Source organism: Talpa occidentalis, unplaced genomic scaffold (genome assembly GCF_014898055.3).
Source record: "Talpa occidentalis isolate TD23 unplaced genomic scaffold, MPIMG_talOcc4v2.1 talOcc4.4, whole genome shotgun sequence".
NCBI classification, from domain to species: domain Eukaryota; kingdom Metazoa; phylum Chordata; class Mammalia; order Eulipotyphla; family Talpidae; genus Talpa; species Talpa occidentalis.
In genome coordinates, this window is record NW_023604295.1 from 144,765,459 (window position 1) to 144,779,137 (window position 13,679).

The 13,679-nt window shown below is 40.1% G+C and overlaps 1 protein-coding gene across 2 annotated transcripts in view; it reads left to right on the forward strand.

Annotated features, from left to right (window-relative positions):
* FZD3 (frizzled class receptor 3) overlaps positions 1-2,212 on the forward strand; it is a 64,938-nt gene extending 62,726 nt beyond the window's left edge. For both annotated transcript variants that reach the window (XM_037526526.1, XM_037526527.1), the window contains exon 7: positions 1,999-2,212. In XM_037526526.1, the coding sequence (XP_037382423.1) occupies positions 1,999-2,212 (214 nt within the window). The remainder of the gene's footprint in view (positions 1-1,998) is intronic.
* Positions 2,213-13,679: the final 11,467 nt, after the last annotated feature.

Below are 13,679 nucleotides of genomic sequence, written 5' to 3' on the forward strand. Positions count from 1 at the left end.
TATTTTACCAAAATATGTAAACCAAATTAAAACTGTTTAGGTCCTGAACATGGACTGCCTTTTAATAAATTAGAATTAAATACTTCTTACCCATTATCATGAGACATTTGTTAAGTATTTAAAAAGTATCTTTTCATTCTTAAATTTTCTTTTCTACTTTATTCAAATTGAAAACAAAAGATATGCTTTCATTTGTAATTGTGTAGAGGCAGGAATGGACACAGTGCAGGTTTTCTAGGATCCAGCAGACCGGGTAAAGGAGGAGTCAGAGTCCTCAGTGGTTTTTTGCAGGTCTTTTATTGGGATTACCAGGTACATGGCAGGCAGGAGTGCTGGGGGGCCAGGAGGCTGGCAGGCCTCCCGGCCCCCAGCAAGTCTTCACTCTATCTGGGCTCTCCGGCGTTTTCTGCTTCTCTCTCGGCTTCTGTTCGTTTTCGGCTTCTTGGCTTCTCTTTCGGCTTCTCCTCGGCTTCTATTGGCGTCCCCGTGACGCCGCCCTTAAAAAGCAGTCTCAGCCCAGCTGAATCCCATCTACCTAAGCCCACACCCTACTCCAGGTACCGCCATCAGGCATGCATTCAGGACCGCAGGGATCCATCATCTATCCTGATGGCGGGAGGGCAGAAAAACCTGACATTTTTCCTTACCCTACAAATTGTTAAAGGACTACTCAATTTTTAAGCTCCGTTATAAGATTAGTTACCTTGCTAAGTGAATGAACCACCTTTAAAGTCCTTAACTTTTACAAATGACTCACATTGAGTCATGAAATTTGTTTTTATGACAAATGAATGCTTTTTGACAGTAAGTAGGTCTTCAGCTGCTTATGATTCATTCTTTTGATGACTATTTTTAAAAGGAGAGTTCTGCTACATCCTTTTTATTTTTAGAAATGTCACTTAACAGTATATTAAAGTGATAGATTATATTCAGTTTTCTTTGAGCTTTGTAATGTTAAATTAAATACCACATCTATGTATGTGTATGTACATATTGTATATGTATATGCATGCATCTATTCACACATGCACATAAAAGGAGTGTATGTGAGTGTGGGTTTTCTTACCCTTGATGGGGACGCAGTGAGTCAGGATTCCAACAGAAGGAAACTGCACAGCTGTCTTGCAAGGTGAAGTACAGTGATGCAGGAAGATTGCCTGCGGATCAGAGCCGGGAACTGACTGACTGGAAGGCTGGGTCTTGGGCCAGGAATACAGAGAATTTGCTTTAGCAGGAATATAGGTTACAAAGTATTAGAGCGTGTTTGCCAGTCTGCTCAAATAGATGCAGCTTCTTTGAAATGGGATCTTCACAGCCTCCAGCCCTAGTGAAAAGTAATTAAGACCATTTACAGGTAGTTAACTCAGCTGTTAACTGGGCCGTCTGGAAGGAAGCTGTTGGCATACCCCGTCATCACCCCTGCCAGTTCATTCACCTTTTTCTTTTGTAGGTTACACCAATTTCTCCACTAATTTCACAGGCCTCTTCTCTTCCCAGCCCTTGAGGAAGCAGATGGCTGCGATTATAGCCCGTCTCCATTCCTTCCTCTCCCCCCTGAACCCGCCCCTGGTCCGGACGCACCTGAACAAGGCACGTGTCCACACTTAGCGTGGCTCCCTCCAGCCAGCCCCATCCCCTCACCTGCGAGGGGCCTGCTGCGAGGAGGGGCCCTCACTCTGCACCTGGGTGGGGTGGTCTCGCCCCCTTTTGGGCAGCCAGTTCTGCCGCCGCATCCAATGCGCCCTTGCGCATGGCGAGGCCCCCGCGCATCACCAGCCGGCTCTTCCCTTTCTTACTTTCTTTTCTTTTTTAAAGATTTATTTATTCATGCACACAAGAGCTGGGGTGCAGGCCAGAGGTGCGGGGTGAGAGGATTCACCAAGACAGAGTGGGGAGCAGAACAGGCGGATCCGCTGAGCTTGATAGCGCCGAGACCAAGCCCCTCGCTGGCGCCCTGGCGCCAGAGCCATCACCGTCTCTCGCCTGTTGCGCCCGCAGGTACACCCCCTGCAGCTACCGCGGCGTGGAGGAGCGACTACCTCACGGCAGCATGTCCCGGCTCACCGACCACTCGCGCCACAGCAGCTCGCACCGGCTCAACGAGCAGTCCCGGCACAGCAGCGCGCGCGACCTGAGCGGCAACCCGCTGACCCACATCACGCACGGCACCAGCATGAACCGGGTCATCGAGGAGGACGGCACCAGCGCCTAGGCGGGCGGGACCGGGCCAGGGGGGCCGGGGGACAAGGGGGCCGAGGGGCCGGGGGGGCCAGCAGGCCGCGGCCCGGTCAGGCTGCCCGTCAGACTCCAGCGTCCAGGCGTCCACAGTGCTGCGAATTGTGTCATCACGTAAATAATCCTTATTTCTAGGCTACGAAGAGATAATTATTTGTCTGGTAAGCATTTTTATAAATCTATTCAATACTTATTTTGTATCTAGAGAGCTCCTCAGAGTGCGGCGACTGCTTTGTAGTGGACTTTTCCTATCATGAACTGGCCGTGAGCGACGTTCTGCTCGTTCTGTTCATAAGGCAAAATCTCAGAATTACATTTTCTATGCAAGGTTTACTTCTCAGATGAATCCTAGGACTTTGTAGTTTTCTTTCCGCGAAGTGAAAAAAAGAACTGTTTTTAAACTGCAGGGGAATTTGATAAATCAGCAAGGGTATTTGAGCTTTGAGAACGCGAGCGCAGCAGCAGAGGAGCGGCCACTTCCCAGAGGGGGACAGCTTGGGCCAGGCGCGCCGGTCAGGGTCAGCCGTGGACTAATGCAGAGATGGGCACTTATCCCTCGGTAGTTGTGCTGTTTTTATTACTTTTGTAAATATTACTTTGACACTTTTTATAACATCCATATGCATGATGGAAAATTTTTAATTTGCCACCATCGCCCATGTAGACGTGTTGACTCATGGAGGCCATGCTCAGACCTGGTGCGGAGGCATGTGGTAGAGTAAGCATCACCCAGTGTAAGGTTTTTTGTAGTCACCACAGTTGCAAAGCAGCAAAATGTTTTCTCTGTATCCATTGTTGTATTTTTGTGCAGTGAGATGTGACCTTGCCAGAGCCCAGGTCTCTGTGCCCAGGCCTCTCCACTCGGTGCAGTGATGGGCAGCACTTGCCTTGCCCAGTAACCAGTGGCTACAGCTTTCACCCCACACCCTTATTTTCAGATTCCAGATTGTTCTCGTTTACAACTGAAGTATATGTATATATCCTGAGTCCAAAGTAGTGACATTTCGGTATTTAAAAATCACTGTAGCTAAATGAAGCATGATTTGTCTTGCTGTGAAGTATCTTTTAATCTTAAAAATATCAACACAAAAATGATATCTTGTCCCGTAGTGTTTAAATAATTTACAGGAAAACTGTTTTATTAGGCATGAAAATGATCAGAAAGGAAAGAAAAATTCTGGAAAATGCTGGGTGTTTTTTATGTTTAAAAGCATATTTAAACAAGTGGTCCTCAGCTCTAACTATAGGTGAGAATCACTTGGGGACCTCGTTCCCAACACCTTCCTCTTATGGAGGTGAGATTTGGTATTGTTTATTTTGTTTGCTTGTTTTTTAAAGTTTTCAAGATGATTCTCACCTGCAGCCAGGCTTGAAGCTTTCTGTTTTAAGTAACTTGCCCCTGAGGACAGTTTGATAGCATCCTATTATACCGTGTGGACACCTAGCTGGACTCAATGTTTGTGTTTTTGTATCATTACCTGACATATGATTGTTCTCCATTTTATTTATCGTCCATTAAAAATGTGGAATTCTGCCCCGCTCTTGGAGATTCTTAATCAGTTAGTCAAAGGCAGTAGGACTTTAAACTCCATAGTTATAAAATACCACAGGTGATTTCTTATGCAGGCAGTCCAAGAATCCCACTTTGAAAAACGTTCTGGGCTCCAAAGAGGCCTGGCTTTGCCATATGCTGGTTTTTGACCTTTAACAAGTCGACCTCCCTGAGACTCCGATCACTTGTTTATAAATGAAGATAGAAGATAAACACCTACCTCACATAGTCGGCAAATGGGGAGCATGTGAAAAACCACCTGAAAACTGTAAAGCATGGTGAGAGGTGAGACTAGGGGGTGAAGTTTCCTGAGGATTCAAGAGAGTAGTTTGAGGGCAACAGCAGTACAGTCCCTGGGTGTGTTTAATCCACGTGTGCTTTTCTCTTGGTCTTTAAAACAAAAGTACCAAGAAATCAAGTGTTGAAAGAAGCTTTCATCAGACAGTTTTCTGATCATGATAATTTGTTTGTGTGTCATGTTGTTGCTTTTCATAGCTTAGTCATCACTGTTATTAATTCTCCATAAGGTGTATTTGAACTTTTGACCCAAAACATTTTTCCTTTTCCTCTGTTGTCACTGTCTCTCTCCTGGGAACTGCAGTCAGTGCTCAGGACAGGCAGAGTCTGAATTCCCTGGTCACCCACAGCAAACCTTTTCTTTGATGACCAAATCTGTAACAGCTTGTTTCTAAATAAATCAGTAACTCATGAGACTTTTGTCTGAGAATCTCTCCTGAGAACAGCATGAGAGGAACAAAACAAACATTCAGATACAAAAATAAGAAATTAAAATAGAAGGTACCAGTTTGATCTCAAAGATGTTGTCAGCTATCACCATCTGCATTATATCATCAATTGCCAACATGTTAATTAGTTTCTTGTACAAGTGGGCCAAGTATAGACAGTGAAGTGAATATTGCCATAAAAATCTTAACTTTGTGCTTCCTGATTTTTATATATTCATTTTATCTTCTCTATTAAGCTAATTGTTGATATATATGTAGATATTCTTTGACCTTTCAGTATTGTAAATTTGCTCGACAAAATTTACTTAATATTGCTCATCTATTGCTTTAAATAACAGTATTTCATTTGGGCTGTGTTCTTTATTAAACCAGTGCTCCAAATTAAGATTTTTTTTTTGGAAAAGACAGTTGAAGAGCTGTAGCAGAACAACAGTTTCAAGTCGCAGCTAGCTGAAGCCAACTTGAGCAAGTCTGGACAGCTTTCTTACCATATGTTTAACTTTAACTTGTGTTGCGATTGACATATGATAATGTTTAGTGTTTTCTTAGTTCAGTTGACAACTGAGAAAATAATAGTTCTTTCTAAAATGTTAATATATAATCAAAAGGTTTTTGAAAAGTACTTTGATTTCAGCAATATTGTTTTATTCAGTAACTAAAGCAAAAGATCTGGAACAATATTAAGTTCAAGACAGTAACTATTTCCGAAGAACAACTGTTCATTTTCTCAACCACCAGCACAGGCTTAGGACATAGCAAGTTTTTCAATAAATATTTAAGTGAATTAACAACTCATACCATGCAACTCCTTTTACCCTAGTTGTGAGTCTCACGTCAAAGAAATTTGAAGGATCTAAATTTAAATTAAGCAAAATAAAGTATCTGCTTTACCAGAATCACATAGGCAAATAATAAAAATAAATCAGTTGCAACAAATGAAGCTTATTCCTCCTAAGGTTACAGTCTACATTACTATTTTATTCAAGAAATATGTACATATTCAAAGTACCAACATCTTATATTACCTTTTAAAAGTGAACAGCAGTCCGTGGAGGTTGTTCCTATTGGTCTTATCTAAGTTGTTAGACTTTGTGCCAGTGTGGTGAGTGAATGAACATTCAAGCAAAACTCTATTAGTAATGACTTTCATTTTCTGCTACTTAGAACAGATTTATAAAAATTCTCTAAGAATCTCTTCAAATTAGGAAAATGTACTACATTCCAACCTACCTCGTTTGTTTCTTTGTGATAGCAGCAGGAAGAAACTGGAATTGTAGTTGTCTTAGCTTGGTTTCTGTCCCTGTGAATTAAAAGGAACAACTTAAATTTCTTTTTGATAAAATAGTGTGGATCATTGGCACAAGCTTAGAAAACATCAATAGGCCAAAATTTAGGGACAGGGATATTTATACAGCTCTTGACATACCGAAGATACGTTTACTTAGATGATCACGCTTGGTTGATTTACATAGCCTAGTGTGATGGAAATTCCTCTGGACATGGAACCCGAACTGGATGGGTCATTTTACTTCTTTCAGTCTCAGTTTCTCCCATGTGAAATGAGGATGCGGTAATTTGGTCCCAGCCTACCTCACTGGACATTATGTGGATCAGATGGGGTAATATGTACTGCAGTGCTGGCCAACTTAGAATTTGCTCTCTGGTACATTTGTTTCTGTCAGAATTTGGGGGGGGGGGGGGCGCAAGTGGCCTCCAGAAATCAAGGATTGGCCTTTATTTAGCAACAACAATGAAGTAGGCTGTGGTACAGTCTGCAGCAGTCTGGTTAACCTCTTCCTGCGAGGTTCTGTTTGCGAGGAGCCATACTCATGCTCTTGAATTGTGTTGGCTGTGTTTTTTGTCACATCACAACCTACCCTCAAGTTTTATGTGGTTGAATTTGTAGATCAGTTTCAGCAGAAATTTGGGGAATCTCCATGATACTTTCCCTTCGATATGGAATTATATAAATACATGAGCTTGAGTTCACTGACATTTATAAGAAAAATATAAAGTGTAGGCCCTGTTATGATTTTTTCTTTGAGGACTTTCACACCTAGTTCTTGCTGATTGAGAACAAACGTTGATGGGACAATTACTGTAACATGTTGGTTTTCATCATTGCAAAACTTTAAATCTTAAGTCATCATTTTATCTGAATTATTTGTACATATTCTTAGATGTAATTTTCAAATCTGCCCAAAATGTCTCCATTCTTTTCCACACAAGAACACACAAAAGATAGCATTTTAATAGACCCTGTATTTACAAAAGTACTCTTGATCTTTTTAAGTTCTTTTATGCATTTTTATAACTGATTAAAATAAAAAGTGTTTACATTAATTCAGCTATGCTTATAGCTGTATAATTTTATACATTCTCATCATCTCTATTGTACATGAAAAATTATGTTGACATTTCTTCATAATTTAATTTTCTTCTCTTTTTTCTTCCATTTATATGAGTTTGGGAAAGGGATAGGAAGGCTAAGTATCTTTTACCTTCCATCTAACTGTAATTAGTCTCCTGAGGATTTTGTCTAATTTAATTTTAATTCTGTATTCTTTAATACAGAATTAATACAGGATTACTGTTTTCTCACTAAATCTTGTAGGAAAGAAGTGTTAGGTTCTGCCCAGAGCTGTGCTCTCTGTAGACATTCCTACTTGGTTGATTTGTAATGATTTAGTGTAACATTAATAAACATGTTTCTTAGTTTGTAATCTCTAATTAGAAAGTAAAATTAATTTTGTTGCCGTTAAAAATAAAAGAAAGTAAAGTTTCATTTGTATTTTAGACACATCCTGTCTCAGTACATCATTCCTTCCTATAAGAGAAAGTACTTTGATCCATTTATTGCAATGAGGGACAGCTTCCTTTTGTTACTTTTTAAAATAATCACCTATCTCAGGAAGTCTATTGTGTCCTTTCTTGGACATTTTCAATGGTATGATAGCATTTCTGAGAATTTGTTTTCATTTTATTGGCCACTGTCACCAGTTTTCCCTGGTAGAGAAGCAAGTTTTTTCCCTTATAATGATTCATATTTTGAGGATTCCATGTTTACTACAAATTGCTGTTCACTACTAATCTTTTATAAGACAGCGATATTTTCCCAAGTAGTGATATTTTCAAGTTTTTTCATTATATTTCTAAAGTAGGGTGAATCGCTAATTAGCATTTGTGGCCTGAGGTATTTGGTATCTAAGGCAGCCTGCTCACATGTGCTCATTTGCTTGTGTTTCTTATCTGTGCCGTGCTTACTGACTTGAGGGAAAACTTTAGAGTTTAATTATTTCTAAATTGGCAGAGTTTTTTTTTTAATGCCTAGCAAAAATACATTATGTTATTTTAAAATACCATAGACTTTTGAGTCAGGAGGCCTGATTTCCAGTCTTGTCTGTTTTCTGTGAGATGTGGAACTTTGACAAGCATTTTTCCTCTTAGGACCTCAGTTTTTTCATCTGCAAGTGAAGGGATTCGATTAGGTCATATCTCAGATTCCCCCTGTCTCTAATTTGCTTATCCCTTGACCTTTGATAACCATTATTCTGGACTTTCATTATTGTTCTTCCCATAAGCTGTATTTATTAAATCAGCCTTACTTTTAATACAATTTATACTTAAATTGATGTATTCAGATATGATACTGTTTTCCATTCACGACTCTAAGTAATTTTAAAGGAGGAAAATTATATTACAGATAATAAAAATAAAAGATACACATAACTGATGGAACCTTTTTTTCCCTATGATGGCTCCTAAAGCACCAGCATTGCCACCTTAATGTAATACGTATAAAGTTTTGGTCTCTTACATTTGAATATAACTGGGTAGGTATCCTAAACAAATAAATTCAAGATAAAAGTGAACAAAGCATAGTGCTGACCCACAGAGCTAATTTTAAAAAATCAGGTTTCCCCGACATTAAAGTAAATGTAAAATTGACCAGAGTTTCAAAGGGAGGAGTGGACTGAAATTTTTGTTAAATAACTAACCATATGTTGTTTTCATAGATTAATTGACTGGGTGCAGGTGCCCAACGGTGCGGAGCCAGTTGAGCTACTGCCCTAAAGTAGTGTTAAAGATAAATGTGAGTTGTTATTTTTAACTTTCTTCTGTAGGCAGCTCTCTGCCTGCCTGTGACTGCGCAGGTGCCTCTCTTCCACCTCCCTTTCATAATAAACCCGTCCTTTAAAAACATAAAAAAAATTAAAAAGTAAAACCCTCTAAACAGTCAGGCCACCACTTGCTGCATCTCAGCAGTGTCCTGTAGAGTTCATCTTGTTCTCTGAGAACCAACCTAGGAGGTTCCCGTTACTTTCAAAGACCTGCTTGTGCTGTGATTGACTGCATTTGCATTTTGTCGAGCTCTTGAACACTTTGGTCTCTAGATTTATAATCTAAGAGGCTGGGCGTGGAGTCTGATGGCTGGAGGAGAATAATGGAAAGTTGATATGGGAAGGTGTACTGTTTCTGGTTGATTTCTTTGGGCTGCACATGATTCCTTGTTTTGGTTAGTTCACTGGATCAGGTAACTCCCCTGGCTTCTAGAAATTAGAGGCTCAAACTTCTCTCATTCAGGGATGCCCATAACGTTATTTTGGTTGCCTGTTTGTTTGTTTGTTTGTTTTTTCCCCCGCTTTGGCTTTGCATACTTTGCTATTATATTTGTTAGGCTTGAATTTGAGGTCCAAATATTTTGCTGAATATTTTCTGGGTTTTGGTATGGAATATTCTATAAGATAAAGCAGATAAGCTTACAGTGATTTAATTTTTATTTATCCATCCACCATTTTTCTTCATCAGTACTTCTTCCATTACCAGTTTTTTTGAAATGGAGATGTATAAAAGTCTTCCCTCTCCCACCCATGCCTCAGATAACTTTTCCATGAACTACTTTATCAGTAGCAACATATATGAAATAATTCTGTATGTCTTAGATAAGAGCAACACAATAGTTCTTTACATTGAGTGGAGGTGAATATATACTTGAAAATTATGTATTTTTTCTATATGTGAACTTAAAAATATTTATCAAAACCATAGGAAGGACTCTGCTGTCAAGACATTGTCTGGAAGTTCTCTTGGTGTAAGGTGCTCTTTCTACCTTAGTTGTCAGGTTATCAGAGTAAATCTGAATTCTATGTCATCCAGCTCTTCCAATTTTAACTTCTCTAGTGTTATCCTATTTTCACTTCAGACAGATTTTTGCTTTTATTTCCAGAGGCAAAATTTTATTTTTGAGAGTTTTCTTTTTTCACTGAGGTTTTAATAACACAGCATATGTGAAAGAGGACTGTAGCTGAGGCATCAGCTGAGGCATGCTGAATGTCAGCACCACCAGCAGCTCCAAAAGGAAAAGTTCATTTCACCCTCAGAAGCTATTAGATTGCTTTATTTTCCTCCATGTGAAAGAGCTGTGGAAGAGTCTTCTAATTTAAAAGTTTTTCAATAAGAAAATACTGACTGCTGTATTTTAATCTGATAGTGGATTTGGGGGATTATTTATATAAATGTGCCTACAATGTTAGTAGCTGTTGGTTCTTGTCACCATCTGTTGTGTGCAATACCTGGAGCTCACCGCCATTTAATGAGTTTTTTTGAGTCTTGTTTCCTCTTAACTGATGCACAGAGCTGCGTGTCAGGTCACGGTGGTCTCAGCAGGAGACTCTCCCTACTGCTCTCTCCTGAGATTCTGCTGGAGAGTCACTTCATGATCCTAGCTAGATAATTTTATTCTGAACTATGTGCAATGGCTGGTTTTGTTGGTCAAGGGTTACAATTTCACACTGTATATTCAAGGAACAACCCAACAAAAGGCCTTTTAATACAGATGCACTAACCTCTCATCCCAACTTTTCACATCAATCTCAGAGGAGAGACTATTTATGCAGGACAGTGAATACTGATTACCACAAGGCTGCCGAGAAAATTCTGCTTTGTTTGTTGTTGAATTTCCCAGCTTTCCAAGATCAGTATTTCAAAATGACTTCAGTAATTGAAGCCAATACCTTTGGATATACATCAGTTACATACGCTTTTCATTATCTTGTGTAGTTCTTAAGCCTTCAAAACCTGAGACATTGTCTTAGATCAAAAGATTAGTTGTAAATATCATAGAGTAACTCTCCCCCCATTTGTAATATGGACTCAAAGTTATCTAGAATTTTACTTTCTTGGTAGGCAGTCTGTAATAATGAATTCTACTGTGTTATCTAGTCAACAAATTTGCCTTTAAATGCCATTTAAATATTTTCTTTATACCTATGTTTCAGGGTATAGGAATACAAGTATATGAGTATAAAAATGCATATAAAATTATTAAGCTCCTACACAGGAAGTTCACAATTTTAGGTAGAGCTGTGATCTAAAAGATTGTCATTTGGGTTGCTCCAAACTCAGTCTGCCTCTCCTGGTATCAATCACACTGTTATGAGTAGTAAAGGTAACAGATTAACCCATAAGAACTGACCTAGTGCACTCCAGTGTGATCTACATGTCCAGGTTTGGACACGCCTTCATGGTAAAGAAAGCCTGCTTTGCTCAAGCCATAACTGCTTGGGACACGGATCCCTGCGCGGCTCCTGAGTCCTGTCACAGACATGGCCTCGTCCTCAAATGCTACCATCCCAAGATCTTCCTACCTGCCTTCTCTCCCTCGTCTTCCTTATCAGTACTTCCAAAGTGTAGACTATCTCAAGTTTTAGGAAGGAAGAAATTTGCTTTAACTTTATATATTGAAGTATTAGTGACTATAGCCCTTCATCTGTCTTAAAGAGAAAGATGCCTAAAAGCAGACACTGTGGTCAGCCAAACTAGGTGCAGTTAGAATACTTAGCTTTTTTAAAGCACAAGTGGAAGTAATTTGTGTTGGTGGGATTGTTTTAAGGCATGAGGCATTATTCAGTGGCCTAACTTGGGACTCTGACCTCGTTCCCTGGACCCGTGTGATATGTCTAAAATGCTGTGAATCCCCAGTGACCTTGAGGAAGGGGCCAGTTGTCTCTTATCTGTGGGCCTCATGAAGTCAGGGCCTGCTGACCCGTGTGTTTGGGTTCAAGGGCTGTGGCTGGGGCATTAGATCTCTCACCACGCTGTGCGTTTCCATCTTATCCCACAGCCACGCCTGTCTTCTTGCTCTGCCCATTGATTTTAAACTTACAGATGAGTGTCGTCCACGCTCATGAGTCTCTCCCCATTTTGCTCCTACCAGCAACAACCACCACCTCCTCCTCTCGAGACATAAAGATAGAAAAGACATTCCACTGTCGTTATTTTAAAATATCATTACTTTTAAACAACTGGCAATTAGCAATTAAGTTTTCAAACCCTATTTTGATTAAATTGATAAGGTGATTCTAAAATTGATTTCTAAGATTTCTGTCTTGCTTTATCCTACAAACATCTAGTTAGAAAGCGTGAATGCTAAAGACTTGTATTTTGTGGCATTTAGTTCTTCTTGTTTCCTTTTTTATGTCCATTAAAATTGTTCATTCATTTCCAAGTGAGTGGAAACGTGACTGTGTTGAGGTGTGTAGGGCAAGTGCACTGACTAGAGCGTGAACTCCTTTCACACTAGCTGGGTGTGCTTTGCGCTCTGCTCTTGTAGATTTATTTTGTTTACAGTAGACTGACGTCAGTTTTTGTAAATGTTTTTACTTAGCACTTTAACTGTGAGTGTACAAACTGATTTTAAATGTAGTGGTTGTATATTTTGGTTATAAATTGGAAATTTTTAATAAAAGTAAATAATTTGTTCTCTATTTTGTCCTTCGTACTTGATTGAGTATCATTTTCTGTGTCATCTCCTAGACCCTTGCAGCTGCTGTACTGCTATTTTAAAATTAGGTTTCATATTTTATGTGCTTCTAATATCAATGACCTTCTCACTGATAGTAACATAGGGTTCACATTCATCTGAGAAGTAGGAGAATATAAACACACACCATCCTTCTCCCATACTTACTTTGTCAAGACAGAGAACACCCACCTCTGTTCATTGTTACATCCTGAGTACATAGCAGTGCTGGGCACACTCAGAGGCTCAATAAACATCTGTTGGGAAAAAAATGCACATATTCAAGGACGTCCATCCCAGTAGGAAATCCTACCCAAAAAGGCAAATCAATTGATTGCTCTCCTGCACAGGAAGGCAGACCAGAATTTAAACTACTGCTCGAGCTTCTTGCCTGGATCGTTCGATCTAGAGTTGGAAATGGACCTTGAGTCAACTCCCAATCCAGCGCAGAAGTTCTTTCTCTCCAGAAGACTCCAGTAGTAAATTTTCCTCTGAAAATTTCCCACAGAATTGAATGCATATCTATACATTCTATAAAAGCAGCGAAGAGTCCATTATCTGCTATCGATTCTACCACAGAACTGACCTCTCTCCAATAATTGAAAGATCAACCCACCCAGAGGATGAAGATAGGTTCATTCATGCAGTTTACCTACGGCGTCAAGTATTTCTGAGGCACTGATAGATGGCCAGCTACATGCCAAGCAGTGACGGCAGTGAAGTCCTCAGTCTCCTGATGATTTATTTATGACGTGAGCCAAATATTTAATTAAGATGGGAAATAGCCTACAATTGCTGTTTTATGATTGCTAAATGTAAGGTGTTCCACTCGGAAGGGAGGGAGAGACTGTTGATGATCAGCCAACTCTGTAGGCAAATACTGATCATAAGCTGACGGACTCTTACAGCGTGTGCCCTGGAGCAGATTCACACATGCACTTTCTTCATCTGTAAAAGTAAAGTATTGGTCTGAGCCAGTGGTGTTCAGCCGTGAGACCCTTTCATCAAATGCAATAGCGTGTCACCTCCGTGCATCAAACAGGTACAAGCACTGTTCCGTGTCCAAGTCCCACTTGACCTTGGCCTCACCCTTCTCCCTCTCTCTGGAGCTTCCTTTGAAGCACCCACATGGAACTCTTGGAGGTCAAAGAGCTCACTTTAGAAATTACTTATTGTTGTGACTCTTGGCTGTGGTGGTGGTTACTGGAATCTGCACCTGCTCCCAACACCACTCAGATCGGGTAAACAAGATGATGTCTACACTGATTTCTTGGTTTTGGTATTGTGCTGCACTTACCACAAGTGCCGCTGTCGGGGAAGGCTGGGTACGGGTCTATTTCTTTAA